This window comes from Brassica rapa, chromosome A10 (genome assembly GCF_000309985.2).
Source record: "Brassica rapa cultivar Chiifu-401-42 chromosome A10, CAAS_Brap_v3.01, whole genome shotgun sequence".
NCBI lineage: Eukaryota > Viridiplantae > Streptophyta > Magnoliopsida > Brassicales > Brassicaceae > Brassica > Brassica rapa.
The window spans coordinates 7,630,654-7,653,840 of record NC_024804.2 but is presented as its reverse complement, the minus strand read 5'-3'; the positions used below and the strand labels follow the sequence as shown (position 1 = coordinate 7,653,840).

The following is a 23,187-nucleotide window of genomic DNA, read 5'->3' as shown; positions in this document are numbered from 1 at the left end:
GTTTCATTCCGATCGGAGTAACAATTGAAACTTTAGGATAAAAACGACGAAGCCTTATTTTCTCGTATAAGTTCGGATCAATCGTATAAAACGATAACGGTTTACTAAACACCAAGGTTATCTCAGCTATACGATTGATCTCCACTGTTTCGTAAAACCACCGTCGAACTAAAGGTTATTCTTCAAAAAAAATCGTAAAAATGATTTCGTCGAAAACGGCCCAAAGGGTCTAAAACACGGCAAAAGCCCACTTACGATTTTTAAATAAAAATCGGCCCAAAGTCACTATGACGGTTTATCAATTATTCTCGGGAAGACATAAATATCAAGTTTGAAGATAAATGTCAAGTCTGAAGATAAATATCAAGTATGAAGTTTCAAGCGATGATTAGGAAGATCGGGAAAATGGAATATTTTCATAAGAAGATAAACTCGACCCAAGAGCAGAAAAAGAAAGCCCAAATCGACGATGGAGGAATATATAAGGGATGCAAAGGCGAGATACGCAAGAAAGAACTTTACACACAGCAAAATTTAACACAGAGCAATTTAGGCAATTTTCGTTTTTGTTATCGAGCTGCGACTCACCTAGGTTACACAGTCTCACTACAAGAAAGACGCGTTTTTATAGCAGACGAATAACGCTATATAACGATAGGATAGCGGTTTCTTAAGGGCTGTATCATCGCCCGTCATAATAGGTCGAGGGCATTAAATAGCGGTATTTCGTTGTGCTATCTTTTCTTCCGCTACGATAGCGCTTTTATTTCTGCCAATAAATATTATTTAATAGCGTCTTTTTACTGCTATTACTAATTTTATAAATAGCGTTTTCTGTTTGTTTTAGTTAATACTACTATAGTAGTTACCAAAGTGCAATGTATATATGTACTACTATAGCAGTTTCATTTGTGCTGTATATATTATGTTAATATATTTATATATTTTAAATTCACACTAAAGCAACATTGTCATCCTTAGAGATACACAATCTTATCATTTGGCCAAGCCACGGTGCTTCCTACTGCATCACCCATGAATTCGATTTCAGAGTTTGGCCTCCACACTCGAGCCCCATCGAACTCGGAAACCTCTACCCAAACCTTCGTAGCATTGGGACCTAAAGGAACGAAATGCACTTTCTCTGCTGGATCAGTTGAGAACACACGACCTAAAGCAACTCTCTGTCCTAAGTTATGACAGTCCAAGAGAGTAACCTTCTGTTTGCCACCTTTGTTGCTACTACTAGTGCTGTTACCACCACTCTAAAACCAAAAAAAGACAAACACATTCACCACAATATCAACACCGGCAACCTAAGAATTCAATATCTAATCACCTTCTCAGAATTTACAAACTTACCTGATTGGATATCTTGTTTGATTCAGTAGGTGAATGTTGATCAGTAGGAGAATTTCGATCAGGTAGTCTTATCTTATCTAGAGGCCACGCTATTGTCCCATGTACTGCATCACCCATCTTTGTCATTTCAGGTGTAGGTCTCCAGATAAAGGCATTAGGTTTAAAAACCATTTCGACTCTAAGAACTGCTGCATTCGGTCCCAGTGGAATTTGGTTGACGAGGTGAGTAGGTTCGGTTGTCAACAAAACACCCTCAGCTATCAACTCCTCTTCTAGTTTCCAGTAATCAAATATTTTAACATTTCCTAAAGATGCAGCTACATCCTGAATCATGTAAAATATATTCACACATTGAGCCGCTGAGAATGATCCTTTGAGTTATTTGGTATCTAGCATGAACAGATCACATATCAATATCATTACCAGATCACATATCAATATCATTACCATGACCAGATCACATACCTTATCTTTTATCCATGTCGAAAACCTTTTTGTATGAGTTTTCCATAATATGGTACCATTTCTTGCACATCTTCCATCTTTTGCTTGAAGTTCCTCTAAATACATCATGTAAAGGCAAAAATATCTTCATCTACAGTTATCTACACTGATAGTAAAACATAAAATATCTATATCCACACTTACTGAACATAAGGATCCATCACTGCAGTATTCATGAGGACATAACGATGAGCTACATCTCTCTCCTTATCAGTAAGTTTCACTTCTGTAGCTTTTTGAAGAGGGCGCCCTTCAAGTACATTATCATGTGCCTCTAAATCTTCATTTCTTGTCATTGGTTCCTCAACTGGTACCGATTTCTGCAAGAACTCCATACAAAATGCAAGACATTCACCAGCTAGATAACCCTCTGCCATACAAGCTTCAGGTCTTGCGAAATTCTTCACAAAAGCCTTCAGTGTCTTCATATACCTGCAAATCAAGAAGGTTAAAATATTGAAATTCGCTTAAAGCCTTAATAATTAAGCTTCTAATGAAAACAATATACTTACCTCTCAAATGGATACATCCACCTGAAGTGTACAGGGCCACCCAATCGTGCTTCTCTCGCCAGATGCAGTGGAAGGTGAAACATGATATCAAACAATGAAGGTGGAAAGAATCTCTCTAACTGGCACATTGTCTCCACAATCTCTGTTTCTAGAGCAAGTAGCTTCTCAGGATCAAGAACGCGTTGACAGATTCTGTTGAAGTAATTGCACATACGACTCACTGCAATCCGAGGTCCTTTTGGGAGTAAACCTCTCAACGCAACCGGAAACAGATTCTGCATAAGAACATGATGGTCATGTGACTTCATGCCGCCAATAGAAGGAGGATCCAGTGAGACACAATTGGATATATTTGCACAATATCCATCAGGGACTCTGAAGTTGGATAATCTTCTGCAGAATTTTTTTTTCTTCTTTAGAGAGCCAAGACGCAGCTGGAGGCAGATAAGTTCTCTTCCCCCTTACTTGTGTATGTAAGCTGCTTCGAATACCCATATCTTCTAAATCCTTTCTCGCTTTCAGGCCATCCTTTGATTTGCAACTATTCATCAGAATAGACAACAGGGCATCGCTCACATTCTTCTCCACGTGCATCACGTCGATGTTATGCCTCACAGGCATATCCTACAAAAAATTTTACAAGTATTTAGCATAAATAATATTAACAATTTCAGACTAATAAGGTAAGTTAAAGAAGGTAAATCAAATAAAATACCTTCCAATAAGATAAGTCAAAGAAAATAGATTTTTTCTTCCACCGCCACATATCATGATCTTCTTCGTACTCCTCAGCTGAAACAACATCATCCTCATCTCCGTCACTCCTCTTTCTCTTACTCTTCTTAGGTAAGAGTTTTCCAAAATCGTTTTTAAAGTCCCTTAGACTGTCTAATATTTCTGAACCGCTCTGAATCCTCTTTGCAGAACCAACCTCAACCGTATTGTCAAACCATCCTTTCTTTCGTCTGTATGGATGACTAGGCATGAGCCGCCTCCAGTTCTTCATGTATACATGTTTACGACTGAACTTTAGCCACCTATGTGCACTACAAGAAAACACAAGATTAACGATGAAAATTAACGAGGAAAACTGGTCCTCGTAAATTTACGTTGACTTTACGAGAATCTTACAAGGAAATTTACAATCAACATTTTACGAGGAAACGATTTCCTCGTAAAAACCACGCAAGGTAACTTCGTTTTTACGAGGAAAAACTGTTTCCTCGTAAGCTCGACGTAAAAGTAGCATCTTCTTTACGAGGAAATAGTTTACGTTTACTTAACGAAGAATTTTCGAGTCCACCCACTTTGTAATTGTAACACGTTTTTTGTTTCGGCTACCTTACTAAATTCCACATAATCATGAGTAATGAAAATGATGATGTTTCTGGTAATGACGAAAATGTCGATGTATCTGACTGATGTATTTGTGTTTTAATATGACTGATTTTCAGACTTAATCCATGTGATTTGATGGATTTAATCATGAAAATCTATTTATATAATTTAATTTTATGTAATGGGGTTTGAATTAGAAAGAAGAGATTGAGATTATTAGTTAAGGAATTGTGGTTTTAGAATTTGGGGTCTAGAATGGATAGAAGAGATTGAGGTTAAAGGGAGGATGGGGTTGGGGTTTGGGGTTTCGGATTTTAGGGATTTAAACGTAAACATAGTTATTTCCTCGTAAATTAACGAGGAACTTACGACGATTCTTAAAAATAAAGAACGCGGCACTCGTTAATTCCACGTAAGCAGAAATCGTCGTAAAGACCTCATAATAAAAAAACGCTGGCCTCGTTCATTCCTCGTAAAAATAAAAGCGGGCCTCGCTAATTCCTCGTAAATTAACGACGATGTAACGAGGAAACGAAACGGGAATAAATTGGTTTGCCGTGATCAAAGTTACACCTCGTGGACAAATCATCAGTGGAGAAGAACCACCATTGCAAGAAGAACAGATAGATGAAGTTGAGGTACCTGAACAACAAATTGATGACATCCTTCTCATTGATCCGCATAATCATGAGTACGAAGATATTACCGACGATGCCACGGACGAAGCTGTTGAAGACGAGTTTAATGAAAATGATGATGTTTCTAGTAATGACGAGAATGTCGATGTATCTGATTGATGTATTTGTGTTTTAATATGATTGATTTTCAGATTTAATGCATGTGATTTGATGGATTTAATCATGGAAATCTATTTATATAATTTAATTTTTGTAATGGGGTTTGAATTAGAAAGAAGAGATTGAGATTATTAGTTAAGGAATTGTGGTTTCAGAATTTGGGGTTTGGAATGGATAGAAGAGATTGAGGTTAAAGGGAGGATGGGGTTGGGGTTTGGAATATATGAAGTAGAAGATAAGGAAGATAAGGAAGAAGGGGTTTGGGGTTTCGGATTTTAGGGATTTAAACATAAACGTAGTTATTTCCTCGTAAATTAACGAGGAACTTACGACGATTCTTAAAAATAAAGAACGTGGCACTCGTTAATTCCACGTAAGCAGAAATCGTCGTAAAGACCTCGTAATAAAAAAACGCGGGCCTCGTTCATTCCTCGTAAAAATAAAAGTGGGCCTCGCTAATTCCTCGTAAATTAACGACGATGTTACGAGGAAACGAAACACGGACCTCGCGAGTTCCTCGTAAATAAAAACACGGGCCTCACGAGTTCCTCGTAACTTTACGAGGAATTTACGACATTTCATAATTTCCTATATATACACGCGAGTTCTCACTTCCCATTTCATCTCAACTTCCTCTCCCTTTTGTAGCTATGGTACGCTCTCTATTTCCTCTCTAATTTGATTAGTTTAGGTAGATTAGGTGGTTAGTGTAGGAAATTTAGATAGTTTTACGGATTTTATGTTAATTAGTGTTGATTAGGTGGTTAATGTAGAGAACTTAGTTAGATTTATAGAATTTGTTAATTATTGTTGATGTTAATTTTAGGCGAATCATCATCCGTCACACATGCCGACGCGGATGTAGAGAGGAGGAGTGAGAAATTCTACCGGGGATGAACGACCCTTAGTTTTTTTTTTTTCGTTGGTTGTATTATAAATTCAAAAATTATTTATGTATAAATTATTTTCGTATTCAATATTCTTTTTAAATTAGATTTTTATTAAATAATTAAATACATTGTTTTTTTTTAATCTGGAAAATATAAACTCAAAGTAAATTCGTAGCTAAATTACGACAACCTTACGTGGAAATTTTACGAGGAATTAACGAGTAAAATATTTACGTCAACACTACGAGGAAAGATTAACGAGTATTTGACGTGGAAACATTTACGTGTTATTTACGAGGAAATGTTTTCAAGGTATTTACGAGGAAATGTAGCGTCCCCCTTACGTGGAAGGGTTACGTGGTTTTTACGACGAATACTTTGCTTCGTCTTTACGAGGAAATGTTTTCTCGTTAGTTTATGACGAATTAGCGAGGAAATATGCGTTACGACGAACAAATAACGACGAAACGTGTTTCCTCGCTAGTTCCTCGTAAAACTGATTTTACGACGAACTTACTACCAATTTCGCCGTCGTTAATGTTGTGTTTTCTTGTAGTGGTGGTGTATCCTTCCCACAGACATTACACGCTTGCTTGCCGTTCACTTTACAACCAGCTAAAGTTCCTAAACCAGGGTAATCTGTGATACTCCACAGCAACATGTCTCTAAGAGTGAAACTCTCCTTCTTAAAGGCGTCATAAACTTGTATACCTTCTGTCCATAGTTCCTGCAAGTCTTCCATCAATGGCTGTAGATATACATCAATATTGTTGCTAGGTGCGGTTGGGCCAGGAATTAGCATGGTCAACATAATGTTCTCGGACCTCATACACTGCGTTGGAGACATATTGTAGTTGACCAAGAGAACAGGCCATGTGCTGTGGTTGGTGTTCTGGATGGAGAACGGATTCATGCCATCTGTTGAAATACCTAGTCTTAGGTTTCTTGCCTCAGCTGCGAAGTCCGGCCATTTGTTGTTTATCTGCACCCAAGTCAACGAATCCACTGGATGTCGCATAGTTCCATCTTCAGAAGCATTAGTGGAGTACCAACACAACTCCTTAGCCAACCGCTTTGATCTAAACATTCTCCTGAAGTTGTCTTTGATCGGGAAATACCTAAGCACCTTAGCAGGAACCCCTTTCTTCTCCTCACCAGATTGCTTATCCTTCTCCCATCTTGATTCACTACATCTTGGACAGCTGACCACATCTTCATACTGTTTTCTATATAAAATACAGTCATTCTTGCAGGCGTGGATGACATCGTAGTCAAATCAAAACTGTTTCAGAAACTTCTTCATCTCATCAGTAGACTTAGGTAGCACATTTTCACCGGGAAGCATGTCATGAACCAAGGACAGTAGCTGATCGAAATAGTTCTCAGACATCCCACTCTTCACCTTTATCCTATAAAATCCCATGATTGCAGCAACTTTTGAAAATTTCTCACACTCCGGGTACAACGGAGTTTCTGCATCATCTAACTTCTTTCTGAAGTCAGCCTCTTCTGGACTGTCAGGCCCCTCAAACGCTCCTGCATTCTCTTGTTCAGCAGTCGCATTGCCTTCACTTGCCAAGAAAGTCGTTCTGAACAACTCGTAAGCCTCATTTTCAAATGAGTACACATCAGCTGACTTATCTGGTCTTGTCTCCCCGTGTTTTGTCCAAAACACACAACTCTTGTACTTCTGATCCATTCCTCTAATCACCAGGTGCTCCAAAACTGTCTCACAAGCTTGATGGCAGACATTGCGACAACCAACACAAGGGCAGAACATTTCAGCTGGATCTCCTAAACGTCTTGATGAAGAAGACACAGATTCACTAGCTCCTTTCTCATACTCAAGGCTATTCCTGTCATGTAGAACAAATGAGAATACAACATTCAGTCTACCAAATAAATGAGATCAACACAAAACAATTTCTAAAAGATAGTGAAGTGAAGTTAATACCTTGGTAACTAGACCCACGATTTATCCATGTTACAGCTCCGAGCAATTGTACATACAAGACGCTCACTTTATCAACCCAGAAAACCAAAACAGAACGAGTTTTGTAAATAAAAGATGATAGTGTGACTTGTTTTTACCTTTCGATAAAATCTCTTCAATTTTGCTTCGAGTCAGCTACAAAATAAGAGAATTGTGTTAAAATAGAAAGAAAAAAACTAAGTAAAAGAGAAACGAAAAGAAGAAAATGGACCTTAATCCGAAGATCTACAAACGAAATCCTTCCTGCAAAATAGTATACAGAAACGCATCAATTGACAATGCAATAACACTAGAACATATATAAGAAAAAGAAAATCGAAATATAATCTGATGGATTAGTAAAAGCGAACTCACCTTCGACGGATTGGGAATTGATTACGACAAGAGAAGAGGAATTGAAAATGGATTCGAGATTACGAGAAAGTGGATTCGAGATGAGAAAAGGTAAGAGCTTAGGAATTGAAAATGAAATTAGAAGTGAAAGAGATTGAGATTGATTCTTTCGAGCACAAAAGAGGCAAGGAGATACGAGAGAGAGGGAAGATCGTAACCCTAATAATTTGGGTTTTTTTTTCGACACTAATCTTGTTTAGGAGCCAAAATTTTACCAAGTGTCCCGGGCATAACCGCGAAACTCAACCATAACACTTTTAATCACTTATTGCTATTATACACTCCTATTTCTTCTTTAAACATACACTTAATTTTTTTTTATCAGTTCACAACTCTAACATAGCGTTTCGAAATATACAAACGCTATCTTTAAAACCCGCGTATATCAAGCATAGCACAATTGAAAAAAACGCTATTCCGGTCTGCTATTAAAACCCATTTTTCTTGTAGTGTCTTAAATACTTAGAAATAGGGAACTCGCCGACAGATCTTGTGGCCAAGGCTCTTACCTGTTGTAAAAAGCTCATACCCAAATTTGGAATAAGATCTTCTTTGCTCTCTTTTTCATGTTTATCGATTTCGTACTTAGTCTTTTTTTGCGTGTTCTGATTGCTTGGCGTATGGTTTAGCAACTTGTAGCTGTATAGGGATAATATTTAAATGCTTGTAAACCAGCAAACAAAACTAACAAACTTCTCAAAAAAAATTAACTAAATAATAATTTATAATAAATAGATAAGTTTAGTTAAATCATTTTCGAAAATTTAGATATGATTAATTCATTATCTTTGAAAACTCAAATCTATAAGTCATCTCACAATATAATTTCAAATAATTTTATTTGATTTTGGTTATTAAAATAGATAATACTTTTAGCAACCTGTAGCAATATAGGGATAATATTTAAAAGGCAGTAAACCAGCGACAAAACTAACAGACTTTTCAAAATTTTGTAAGTCAACTAACAAAATAGATTTCGAGGTCATGATTTTTCTAAAGACATCATTTGGTGACTGGGCAAAAAAACACAAAAGATAGCTGTAAAACGAGACAAATTGAAGCAAAGGAGTGATCATAAGAAATGGGCTATAAGAAGCAGACAAAACCTCCAGATTTTCCAAAATCTCCTTTGGTTTTCTTTAGTTATTTTCCATTCAGGATTGTCGCCCCATCAGTAGCTGATAACAAAATGTATATGTATGTATATATGTATTAATGTCTTCATTTGTCCTTCATTAATTTATCGGTTCGAGTTAAAACTGAAATGCTTTCATTCAGTTCATCAATAAATTTTTAATATGTAGAACTCTTACTTCCTAAATTCTATTAGATCCTTGTTATAAAATGTTTTGATCCTTTTTCAGTTTTATGTTAACTTAACTAAAGGTACATAGTTTAGGTTCAATGTTCGTAAAGAAGAATGCATGTCCTACTTGTTAAATTGTCAGCTTTTGTGTAGGTTCCACAAGAAATAAGGTCATTGAACCACTCTTACAACTTTAACGTTGTTTGAATTATACAATTGCAAATTCTACGTCTAGGTATATGTTGAATCAAATGGCCTAAATTAAAAGAAGTGTGGTAGATGTATCGTTTGTAGGTGGTTAACCTCGAGTTAATCACCACTACAAAAAAAAACATCAACTTTGAGAGTACTCTTGCAACTGCATTTGGTGGTTGCAAAATTAAGGGAACAGTTTCTGACTAATTTGAAACTATTTTGCAACAACTATAAATAAGCTATACATAAGTCGCATATTTGCGACCAAAGCGAGTTATGGCAATCGGTCATTTATTTGGGACACATTTTTGACATTTTTTGTAACTATTTAGAGTAGTCACAATATAGTAGCATCATTATAACTAATTTACAACTATTTCTGTAACCGCAAATCTGTAGTTACAAATTAGTCACAAGATAATGTTAATTCATAGTTTCAAATTGCTGCAAACTGTAGCTAACTCAATATACCATTCACACTGATCATCCGGCAAAAGCTCACTAACAATTTTTAACGTAAAATCGACTAAAGTCACTATGCCGGTTTATCGATTATTCGCTGATAGAGATAAATGTCAAGTTTGAAGATAAATGTCATGTTCGAAGATAAATGTCAAGTTTCAATGGATAATTATAAAGATCGAGAAAATGAAATATTTCTGTAAGAAGATAAACTCGACCCAAGAGCAGAAAAAGAAAGCCCAAACCGACCTTGGAGGAATATATAAGAGACACAAAGGCGAGAGACGCAAGAGAGAACTTTACACCCACCAAAATTTAGCACTTAGGCAATTTTTCGTTTTTGTAATCGAGCTGCGACTCAACTAGGTTACACAGTCTTAGGTCGTTAGAACTAGGGAACTCGCTTACAGCTCTTGTGGCCAAGGCTCTTCCCTATTGTAAAACGCTCATACGCAAATTTGGAATAAGATCTTCTTTGATCTTTTTTCGTTTTATCGATTTTATACTTGGTTTATTTGGCTTGTTCTAATTGCTTGGCGTGTGGTTTAGCAGATATATGGGGCCTCTCGAAATTTAGGGTTTTTTATCTTTTCTTATTTTACAGAAATCGACGGTGTGAATCTCGGTTCCCACAAAATATAGATATAATTAGTTTAGCTAGTTTAATATTTTTGAAAACTCAATTTTATTAGTCATCTCACAATATAATTTTCTTAAAAAAAAATTGAATTAGTTTATTAAAAAATAGATAATATTTTTAGCAACTTGTGGCAATACAGGGATAATACTTCACTGGCTGTAAACCAGCAAACAAAACTACCAAACTTTTCAAAACTTTAACTAAATAATTTTTGTAGTACATCGATAAATTTTCTTAAATAATTTTTCGAAATTTAGATGTGATTAATTAAGTTAGTTTATTATCTTTGAAAACTCGATTCTATTAGTAATTTCACAATTTAATTTAAAGATTTTTTTTTAATTAGTTTATTAAAAATAGATAGTATTTTTAGCAACTTGTAGCAGTATAGGGATATTATTTAAATGGGTGTAAACCCGCAAACAAAACTAACATAATTTTCAAAAAAATTAACTAAATAATAGTTTTTAATACATAGATAAATTTTGTTAAATAATTTTCGAAATTTAGATATGATTAATTTGTTATCTTTGAAAACTCATATCTATAAGTCATCTCATAATATAATTCAAAATTATTTTATTTGATTTAGTTTATTAAAATAGATAATACTTTTAGCAACCTGTGGTAATATAGGGATAATATTTAAAAGGCTGTAAACCAGCGACAAAACTAACAGACTTTTCAAAATTTTGTAAGTCAAGTAACAAAATAGATTTCGAGGTCATGATTTTTCTAAAGACATCATTTGGTGACTGGGCAAAAAAACACAAAAGATAGCTGTAAAACGAGACAAATTGAAGCAAAGGAGTGATCATAAGAAATGGGCTATAAGAAGCAGACAAAACCTCCAGATTTTCCAAAATCTCCTTTGGTTTTCTTTAGTTATTTTCCATTCAGGATTGTCGCCCCATCAGTAGCTGATAACAAAATGTATATGTATGTATATATGTATTAATGTCTTCATTTGTCCTTCATTAATTTATCGGTTCGAGTTAAAACTGAAATGCTTTCATTCAGTTCATCAATAGATTTTTAATATGTAGAACTCTTACTTCATAAATCCTAATAGATCCTTGTTATAAAATGTTTTGATCCTTTTTCAGTTTTATGTTAACTTAACTAAAGGTACAAAGTTTAGGTTCAATGATCGTAAAGAAGAATGCATGTCCTACTTGTTAAATTGTCAGCTTTTGTGTAGGTTCCACAAGAAATAAGGTCATTGAACCACTCTTACAACTTTAACGTTGTTTGAATTATACAATTGCAAATTCTACGTCTAGGTATATGATGAATCAAATGGCCTAAATTAAAAGAAGTGTGGTAGATGTATCGTTTGTAGGTGGTTAACCTCGAGTTAATCACCACTACAAAAAAAAACATCAACTTTGAGAGTACTCTTGCAACTGCATTTGGTGGTTGCAAAATTAAGGGAACAGTTTCTGACTAATTTGTAACTATTTTGCAACAACTATAAATAAGTTATATATAAGTCGCATATTTGCGACCAAAGCGAGTTATGGCAATTCGGTCATTTATTTGGGACACATTTTTGACATTTTTTGTAACTATTTAGAGTAGTCACAATATAGTAGCATCATTATAACTAATTTACAACTATTTCTGTAACCGCAAATCTGTAGTTACAAATTAGTCACAAGATAATGTTAATTTATAGTTGCAAATTGCTGCAAACTGTAGCTAACTCAATATACCATTCACACTGATCATCCGGCAAAAGCTCACTAACAATTTTTAACGTAAAATCGACTCAAAGTCACTATGCCGGTTTATCGATTATTCGCTGATAGAGATAAATGTCAAGTTTGAAGATAAATGTCATGTTCGAAGATAAATGTCAAGTTTCAATGGATAATTATGAAGATCGAGAAAATTGAATATTTCTGTAAGAAGATAAACTCGACCCAAGAGCAGAAAAAGAAAGCCCAAACCAACCTTGGAGGAATATATAAGAGACACAAAGGCGAGAGGCGCAAGAGAGAACTTTACACCCAGCAAAATTTAGTACTTAGGCAATTTTCGTTTTTGTAATCGAGCTGCGACTCAACTAGGTTACACAGTCTTAGGTCGTTAGAACTAGGGAACTCGCTTACAGCTCTTGTGGCCAAGGCTCTTCCCTATTGTAAAACGCTCATACGCAAATTTGGAATAAGATCTTCTTTGCTCTTTTTTTGTTTTATCGATTTTTTACTTGGTTTATTTGGCTTGTTCTAATTGATTGGCGTGTGGTTTAGCAGATATATGGGCCTCTCGAAATTTAGGGTTTTCTATCTTTTCTTATTTTACAGAAATCGACGGTGTGAATCTCGGTTCCCACAAAATATAGATATGATTAGTTTCGCTAGTTTAATATTTTTGAAAACTCAATTTTATTAGTCATCTCACAATATAATTTTCTTAAAAAAAAATTGAATTAGTTTATTAAAAAATAGAGCAACTTGTGGCAATAGAGGGATAATACTTCACTGGCTGTAAACCAGCAAACAAAACTACCAAACTTTTCAAAAACTTTAACTAAATAATTTTTGTAGTACATCGATAAATTTTCTTAAATAATTTTCGAAATTTAGATGTGATTAATTAAGTTAGTTTATTATCTTTGAAAACTCGATTCTATTAGTAATTTCACAATTTAATTTAAAGATTTTTTTTAATTAGTTTATTAAAAATAGATAGTATTTTTAGCAACTTGTAGCAGTATAGGGATATTATTTAAATGGGTGTAAACCCGCAAACAAAACTAACATAATTTTCGAAAACATTAACTAAATAATAGTTTTTAATACATAGATAAATTTTGTTAAATAATTTTCGAAATTTAGATATGATTAATTTGTTATCTTTGAAAACTCATATCTATAAGTCATCTCACAATATAATTCAAAATTATTTTATTTGATTTAGTTTATTAAAATAGATAATACTTTTAGCAACCTGTGGTAATATAGGGATAATATTTAAAAGGCTGTAAACCAGCGACAAAACTAACAGACTTTTCAAAATTTTGTAAGTCAAGTAACAAAATAGATTTCGAGGTCATGATTTTTCTAAAGACATCATTTGGTGACTGGGCAAAAAAACACAAAAGATAGCTGTAAAACGAGACAAATTGAAGCAAAGGAGTGATCATAAGAAATGGGCTATAAGAAGCAGACAAAACCTCCAGATTTTCCAAAATCTCCTTTGGTTTTCTTTAGTTATTTTCCATTCAGGATTGTCGCCCCATCAGTAGCTGATAACAAAATGTATATGTATGTATATATGTATTAATGTCTTCATTTGTCCTTCATTAATTTATCGGTTCGAGTTAAAACTGAAATGCTTTCATTCAGTTCATCAATAAATTTTTAATATGTAGAACTCTTACTTCCTAAATTCTAATAGATCCTTGTTATAAAATGTTTTGATCCTTTTTCAGTTTTATGTTAACTTAACTAAAGGTACGAAGTTTAGGTTCAATGATCGTAAAGAAGAAATGCATGTCCTACTTGTTAAATTGTCAGCTTTTGTGTAGGTTCCACAAGAAATAAGGTCATTGAACCACTCTTACAACTTTAACGTTGTTTGAATTAAACAATTGCAAATTCTACGTCTAGGTATATGATGAATCAAATGGCCTAAATTAAAAGAAGTGTGGTAGATGTATCGTTTGTAGGTGGTTAACCTCGAGTTAATCACCACTACAAAAAAAAACATCAACTTTGAGAGTACTCTTGCAACTGCATTTGGTGGTTGCAAAATTAAGGGAACAGTTTCTGACTAATTTGTAACTATTTTGCAACAACTATAAATAAGTTATATATAAGTCGCATATTTGCGACCAAAGCGAGTTATGGCAATTCGGTCATTTATTTGGGACACATTTTTGACATTTTTGTAACTATTTAGAGTAGTCACAATATAGTAGCATCATTATAACTAATTTACAACTATTTCTGTAACCGCAAATCTGTAGTTACAAATTAGTCACAAGATAATGTTAATTTATAGTTGCAAATTGCTGCAAACTGTAGCTAACTCAATATAACATTCACACAGATCATCCGGCAAAAGCTCACTAACAATTTTTAACGTAAAATCGACTCAAAGTCACTATGCCGGTTTATCGATTATTCGCTGATAGAGATAAATGTCAAGTTTGAAGATAAATGTCATGTTCGAAGATAAATGTCAAGTTTCAATGGATAATTATGAAGATCGAGAAAATGGAATATTTCTGTAAGAAGATAAACTCGACCCAAGAGCAGAAAAAGAAAGCCCAAACCGACCTTGGAGGAATATATAAGAGACACAAAGGCGAGAGGCGCAAGAGAGAACTTTATACCCAGCAAAATTTAGCACTTAGGCAATTTTCGTTTTTGTAATCGAGCTGCGACTCAACTAGGTTACACAGTCTTAGGTCGTTAGAACTAGGGAACTCGCTTACAGCTCTTGTGGCCAGGGCTCTTCCCTATTGTAAAACGCTCATACGCAAATTTGGAATAAGATCTTCTTTGCTCTTCTTTCGTTTTATCGATTTTATACTTGGTTTATTTGGCTTGTTCTAATTGCTTGGCGTGTGGTTTAGCAGATATATGGGGCCTCTCGAAATTTAGGGTTTTCTATCTTTTCTTATTTTACAGAAATCGACGGTGTGAATCTCGGTTCCCACAAAATATAGATATGATTAGTTTCGCTAGTTTAATATTTTTGAAAACTCAATTTTATTTGTCATCTCACAATATAATTTTCTTAAAAAAAAATTGAATTAGTTTATTAAAAAATAGATAATATTTTTAGCAACTTGTGGCAATAGAGGGATAATACTTCACTGGCCGTAAACCAGCAAACAAAACTACCAAACTTTTCAAAAACTTTAACTAAATAATTTTTGTAGTACATCGATAAATTTTCTTAAATATAATTCAAAATTATTTTATTTGATTTAGTTTATTAAAATAGATAATACTTTTAGCAACCTGTGGTAATATAGGGATAATATTTAAAAGGCTGTAAACCAGCGACAAAACTAACAGACTTTTCAAAATTTTGTAAGTCAAGTAACAAAATACATTTCGAGGTCATGACTTTTCTAAAGACATCATTTGGTAACTGGGCAAAAAAACACAAAAGAGAGCTGTAAATCGAGCCAATTGAGACAAAGGAGTGAGCATAAGAAATGGTCTATAAGAAACAGACAAAACCTCCAAATTTTCCAAAATCTCCTTTGATTTTCTTTAGTTATATTCCATTCAGGATTGTCGCCCCACCAGTAGCTGATAACAAAATGTTTACACCAAAAAAAAAATGTTTATATATATATTGATGTGTTCATTTGTCCTACATTAATTTATCGGTTCGAATTAAACTGAAATGCTTTCATTCAGTTCATCAATTAATGTTTAATATGTAGAACTCATACTTCCTAAATCCTAATAGATCCTTGTTAATATAATGTTTTGATCTTTTTTCAGTTTTTATGTTAACTTAACTAAAGGTACAAAGTTTAGGTTCAATTATCGTAAAAAAGAATGCATGTCCTACTTGTTAAATTGTCAGCTTTTGTGTTGGTTCCACAAGAAATATGGTCATTGAACCACTCTTACAACATTAATGTTCTCTGAATTATACATGAAGCAATTGTAAATTCTACGTCTAGGTATATGAAGAATAAAATGGCCTAAACTAAAAGAACTGTGGTCGATGTATCGTTTGTAGGTGGTTAACCTCGAGTTAATCACCACCACTACAAGAAAACATCAATTTTGAGAGTACTCTTGCAACTGCATTTGGTGGTTGCAAAATTAAGGGACCAGTTTCTAACTAATTTGTAACTATTTTGTAACAACTATAAATAAGTTATATATAAGTCGCATATTTGCGACCAAAGCGAGTTATGGCAATATATTTGGGATACATTTTTGACATTTTGTAACTACTCAGAGTAGTCGCAATATAGTAGCATCATTATAACTAATTTACAACTATTTCTGTAACCGCAAATCTGTAGTTACAAATTAGTCACAAGATAAAGTAAATTCGTAGTTGCAAATTGCTGCAAACTGTAGCTAATTCTGCGACGATTCCGACGAATATACCATTCACACCGATCACCCGGCAAAAGCTCACTTACAATTTTAAACGAAAAATCGACTCAAAGTCACTATGACGGTTTATCGATTGTTCGCTGGAAGAGATAAATGTCAAGTTTGAAGATAATTGTCATGTTCGAAGATAAATGTCAAGTTTCAAGGGATAGTTATGAAGATCGAGAAAATGAAATATTTTTGTAAGAAGATAAACTCGACCTTAGAGCAGAAAAGGAAAGCCCAAACCGACCTTGGAGGAATGTATAAGAGATGCAAAGGCGAGAGGCGCAAGAGATAACTTTACATCCAGAAAAATTTAGCACTTAGGCAATTTTTGTTTTTGTTATTGAGCTGCGACTCAACTAGGTTACACAATCTTAGGTCGTTAGAACTAGGGAAATCGCTTACAGCTCTTGTGGCCAAGGATCTTCCCTATTGTAAAACGCTCATACGCATATTTGGAATAAGATCTTCTTTGCTCTTTTTTTCGTTTTTATCGATTTTCTACTTAGTTTGTTTTGCTTGTTCTAATTGCTTGGCGTGTGGTTTAGCAGATATATGGGATCTCTGGAAATTTAGGGTTTCCTATCTTTTCTTATTTTACAGAAATTGACGGTGTAAATCTCGGTTCCCACAAAATATAGATATGATTAGTTTGGTTAGTTTATTATTTTTGAAAACTTAATTTTATTAGTCATCTCAAGTTCGACGATTGCTGTTGTAGCCTTTGGCTTCAGGTCTTCTTCCGTATTTCCCGTCTCTTCGAGTTTCCTGAGGCGTGTTTTCCATCGGAGGTGTTTGATCGGGTTTCGCCGGGTGATCGGTGTACCGGAAATGATATGCGTCAGAAATTTTTCCGAAATTGAAATTTTCCCAGGGAAAAACCGCCTAATATTTTGTGAAGCGCCACAATAAAATTTTTTGATGGATTTCCAATGAACTTAGTTGTCAGAATATTTTAACATATATAACAACAGAAAAACTCTTCTTCTTCATTAAAACTCTCTCTTTCTCTAAGCTCTCTCTTTTAAATGTTAGTCATTTATCATCTTCTCAATAATCATATATGTTAATTGTATATGTGTTAGGTTAGAATGTATTTTAGGGATTGGAATGTTAGAAATGATTAAGGTTGGCTAATTTAGGATTTTACATTTTATAAATCATATATTAACTTTTTTATGTTTTTTTCAAAAGGTTTTACAATTTTGTTATTGTTTTAAAACGTTTTTATGATTTTATAAAATATTTTAAACTTTTATAAAACGTTTTACAGTTTTGATAATAACATAAATTATATTTCTTGTAATTTATAAAACATGTTTATGTTTTTAAAACTTATAAATTTTTTAATTTTTTCACTTTTGAAAAAGGTTTTCAATTTATAAAACATTTTAATGTTTTTTTAAGATGTAATTAAAACGTTTTTCAATTATTAGAAAACGTTTTCAATTACTAAAAGTTTTTTTTTAAGGGACATTTGCTAAAACCAACCCAAATATTCAATTCAAATGTAAAAATGTACCCCACTTTCAGTCAAATGCAAAACCAACCTAAAAGAGTAGTGAAAGTACTATTTAACCCTTATGACCAAACAAAAAACAGAAATGTATTTTACGTTTTTATCCTTTGGAAGTCTACACGTAATAAAAGAAGTCTACATATATATAGACTTCCTACGAAGTCTACCTTATAGACTTGTTTTGTAGTCTACACTCTAATTTGATCTAATAATTTAATTTTGAAAATGTATAAAAATAATTATTGTGATATTTTTAACTAATCATCAATATAATGGATAATATGAAGTAAATAAATTAAAATTTCATATAATCGAACAATTTTGAAGAATATATACTAATTTGGTTATCATGTGTTAGACTATGTTCATAGTTTAGAAACAAAAGGTTCTAACATGTTATGTCTTTTAGTAGTTGATTTCATAGGGTTAGATTTTAGATTTTGTTTTTTTTTTGTTTTATTAACTTAAATCTGCATATTAATGTTTAGTAGTTTTTATTTTGTATAAATGAGACTTTTTGATTATCAAGCAAAACATTTAGGGTTTGAGATTTGTGGTTTAGGGTTTCGTAGACCTACAATAAAGTCTATTTATCTGAAGATGTCTTTTTCAGTCTATATTTTTCAATTTGTTTTACAAAAAATTATTATATTTAAACTAAGTTAAGTTCCTTACGAATAAAAAAGTGAAATCATATACTATAACTATTAAAAAATAAAGAAATAAATTTAAAAAATCATATATTAAAATTATTAAAATAATAAAGAATAAACAACAATAATTAAATTATTATAGTAGACTTCCAAAAAGGTCTACTATGTTATAGTAAGATCTACTCCAAAATTTTAATTTTAGTAGACTTCAAACGAAGTCTACAGTATCGTAAATTTTAACCTAGTTACATTTTTGTCTCCCTATATAAACAAAATTTATACAGTCTCTCTCTAAAGTGGCTGCACAAGTTTTTAAAACTCTCTCCCTTCTCTCTAAAACTCTCTCTCTTCTCTCTAAGATTCTCTCAATTGTTTCTAAAACTCTATCATTATCTTCTTTCTCTCTAAAATTTTCTCAAGTCTTTCTCACAATATTATCTTGTCATTTTAGATATTATGATTCATGATTTTCATATTCTCCTTTAAAAAATGTAAGTTTTAGATTTATAGATTTTAAATGTGTATTTTTATGTTATTTATTTCTCACAATATTATCTTTTTTTGGTAGGTATTATCACTCATGGATTTCATCTTCTCCTCTAAAAATGTAAGTTTTAGATTAATAGATTTTAAATATGTATTTACATGTTTATATTCAAATAAATTTATAGATCAAGCTCTCTACATTAATTTGCTACTAGTTTACCTTATAAATTCTATTATGTAAAGTATTTTCAGATTTAAAATTATTTTCACATTTCAAAATATATAGATTTTTTCAGATCTGAAAATTATCAGACAGTGTAGACTTCTAAAGAAGTTTACTAAAGCTTGCAGACTTCATATGAAGTTTACTAAACCACAAAGTTTAAGCCGACTTCATTGGAAGTCTACAAAAATATGACTTTAATTTTTTTTTCTATGTTTTTAATAATTTTATCTTATTTTGCAGGTATTTTCTTCCATAGTTGTTCTCTTTTCCTCCTAGAAATGTAAGGTTTACATCTATAGATTTAAAATATGTGTTCTAGTATTTATACTCAAATAAAGTTACATATTAAAATTCATATTAATATGTCTTTAATTTATAACTATTTTGTCTATGAAATCATATTTTTAAAAGTTTTTTAGATTTAAACTTATTTCATATTTTTAATGTATTTATTTTTCAGATCTATTTTTTTTGATAGAATAGACTTCATTTGAAATCTACTTAAAACTTACGGCTGGTAGACTTCAAATGAAGTCTACTAGCCTTGACTTTTAAGCATATTTCATTAGAAGTTTACTCAAATATGATTTTAATTTTTATCTTATTTTTCATAACTTTATTTTATTTTGCAGGTATTCTCTTCCAATGTTTTCAAATCATCTTCCCAAAAATGTAAGCTTTCCCTATATTCATTATAAGATATTTTGTGTTTATAATGAACTAAATTTATAGATTCATACATTATCTTTTTGCTTTGTTACAAGGATGACAAAAAACCATTTTTGAAATATTTTCCAGAACAAAGTATTTTCAAATTTTCTAAATGCACACTTTTAGATATGAAAAATTTTCATTAGTGTAAACTTCAACTAAAGTCTACTAAACAATAACTTTACGTAGACTTAATAAAAAGTCTACTAAAATATGATTTCATTTTTTATCTTATATTTTTCTCATAACTATATCTTATTTTGCAGGTACTTTTTCCAAGACTTTATTTGAGGCATCAAGATTATGAAAAATCAAACATACTCAAGAATACTTTTTATTATATTGCTCTGTAATAACTTTCATAATAAAATATTAATTTTTAAATAATTTTTTAATGCATAATCTATAAACATTGTATTCATCTTTAGTTGTTTTCACTTGTATGATATTATTAATTTTTTGTTAAACATTAATTTTTTCACAAGATCTAACCAACCAAACAAGTAAAACCACCATAAGCTAAAATAATAACTAACACACATGTGAGAAGAAAAAAATCTATACAAACTTTTTCCAAAAATTTTCATGAGTAACACTAATCAAAACAATTTGCAATAAGTATCAAGTGTATAATTATAACACATTAAATTGTGAAATTCATCCAAAACCATTAAAATTTTACTAACATACACTGTAAAATAATTAAATCATAAAAAAATATGATGAATAATACACAAATACACTTTTAATAGAATTTACGACGTAGACTTCAACTGCAGTCTACATTTGTAGATTTACAAAAACGTCTACACTTATTATCTAACATATAGTTAATCCAAAAATTTCTAGTGTATTTGGCGCATGCCTGATACACAAAGGCGTACAAAGTGTGTCTTAGATAACTCGATCAAGTTCCGTACTTGTCGATTATTCGTGACAGGCATAAGAGGAGTATTTGCCTATTCAAAGTCATTTGTTTTAAATGATGTTTGGTAAGGAATAGGTTAGCACCATCTTCTCAATTTTGTTGTCCAGATCATAATCTTCTTGTGTCATTTCAAGAAGTTTACCATGTGTACAGCCATCATGCACAAGGAACATTCTTCAACCTTTCCGATTCTTCATCCTTTTCGAATATTTTGTCACCCAAAATGTCTTTGTCCCATGCTTCACACTCGCTCTAAGTTTCCAACTACATCCTTGAACACGACACTTAGCCACATACAGAGTTTTCGTTGTCTTATATGCTGAGAATGTAAATTTATATTCCACAGCCACCGACTTCAGCTTTGAAACAAGCTCAGCCTTACTAGCAAAACTATAAACGAAGACTTACAAATACGTCTACAATTATTAGCTAACAACATTGTCAAATCAAATGAATTATACCTTCATAATTATAAAAAAATTTCTTTTCAAAATCACTCAAACCTATTAGGATTAACTAACACACACTGTCAAACAAAAAAAACTAGAAAAAATTTAATGAATAATACACAAATTCACATTTTTATAGATTTTTCTATGCATACTTAATATTCAGTCTCTGAAGATGTAGACGTTCTTTTCAGTTTACAGACGTAGACTGTCAAATAGGTCTACTCTTTGGGTTGGTTTTTGCAATTGACCATTTTACGGGTTGCTTTCTATAGTTGAATAAAAGTTGTGATTTTGTACATGTAGACTTTCATTTCAGTCTACAATTTAAAAATGTTACTTTTTGCAATTGACCAGAATTCATCCAAGATTTGACTTTCAGAACTAGACTTCATATGGAGTCTACATGTTTGAATTTTTTTGAAAGAGGTTAGTTTTGCAATTGACCAAGTTTGACTTCCAATCAGTAGATTGAAATGAAGGTCTACGGGTGTGTAGACTTCTTGTGAAGTCTACTCTCAAATCCGACGGGTTGGTTTTGCATTTGACCAAAATAAAAAAGTAGACTTTATACGCAGTCTACATTTTTTTTTTTAAGATAAGAAGACTGCATATGAAGTCTACAATTTAATAAATTTTTGATTGGTTTTTAAACTTTTTGGTCAAACACAAAACTAACCTATTCCACGAAGTCAAAGTTTTGGTCAAATGAAAAACTAACCTTTTATAGACTTCGTTGGCAGTCTACATTTTGTAGACTTCCGTTGAAGTCTATTTTGAAAAGTCAAAAGTTCGGTCAAATGAAAAACTAACCTCTTTTAGGTAGACGTCTTAGTAAGTGTACCAAAAGTTTTATTTTTGTTGTCAAAGGTAAAGACGGAGACTACTGGGGAAGTCTGCGTTAGAAAAAAAATTTGTCTGGTCAATTGCAAAACTAACTTGTGCGTTGACAAATAGACTGCATCGTAAGTCTCCACGGAGGCGTAGACATACAAAACAGTCTACCGTCGCGACACAGATCTGAAAAAGAACGAAAACCATGTAAATAGTTATCGTTTTCCTGTGTAAAGCTCGTTTCCAACCTTTTCAACCGTCCAAACTCCAAATATGAGCAAAAAGAAGCATCTTTAACGATTCACTAATGAAGAAACTCGAAAATATGAAGTTTGTGATTATGAAAATGATAGTTATGAGAGTTTTTTAGATGGAAATGTAGAGGAGATGAGAGGAAATGAAGTTTTTTGGGTTAGAATGGGAAAAAAAGTGGTTGAAAATTGAATTATAGAGCTTTAGACCTAAAAAATGGTGGTTCATGGTGGTTGAAAAAATTGATGATGATGGCATTTTTGTAAATAAGAAGAAATGGTTAGGGTGTATTTGGTTTTTTGTTAATTTCGAAATTAATAAAAAAATAAATAAAAATGGCAATTTTGTGAATAATTCAAAAACATATGGATAGTATGGAAATTTTATTGATGAATAGTATGGACAAAAAAAAAGGGGTTGGTTTTGGATTTGACTTGAAAATATGGGTTGGTTTTGAAAAACACCCTTTTTTTAATTTACAAAAAACGTTTTCACATTTTTTTAAAAATATTTTTAATTTATAAAACGTTTAATTCTTTTTAAATTTTATAAAACCGTTTTTTACTTCTCTAAAAAAAATAATTTATAAAATTATGAAAGTTCTTTTCTAAAATTTTATAAACAATTTTAAAATAATTATATTAC

The 23,187-nt window shown here is 32.3% G+C and overlaps 1 protein-coding gene across 4 annotated transcripts; it reads right to left on the bottom strand.

Annotated features, from left to right (window-relative positions):
• Positions 1–883: 883 nt before the first annotated feature.
• Positions 884–6,346, bottom strand: LOC103847776. Of its 4 annotated transcripts, none has more exons than XR_004452720.1 (5): positions 6,115–6,346; positions 2,379–3,424; positions 2,011–2,298; positions 1,363–1,922; positions 884–1,265 (listed from the first exon to the last, which is right to left on the bottom strand). XR_004452720.1 is itself a non-coding variant. In XM_033282507.1 (5 exons), the coding sequence occupies exons 2-5, from the start codon at positions 2,015–2,017 to the stop codon at positions 978–980; spliced, it is 714 nt and encodes a 237-aa protein (XP_033138398.1). In that variant the 5' UTR covers positions 2,018–3,424; positions 6,115–6,346; the 3' UTR covers positions 884–977. The 4 variants fall into 4 exon arrangements, 3 of the variants coding, with proteins under 3 accessions (XP_033138398.1, XP_033138396.1, XP_033138397.1); XM_033282507.1 differs by having other exon boundaries at positions 1,363–1,686; positions 1,828–1,922; positions 2,011–3,424; XM_033282505.1 differs by having other exon boundaries at positions 1,363–1,686; positions 1,828–2,298.
• Positions 6,347–23,187: the final 16,841 nt, after the last annotated feature.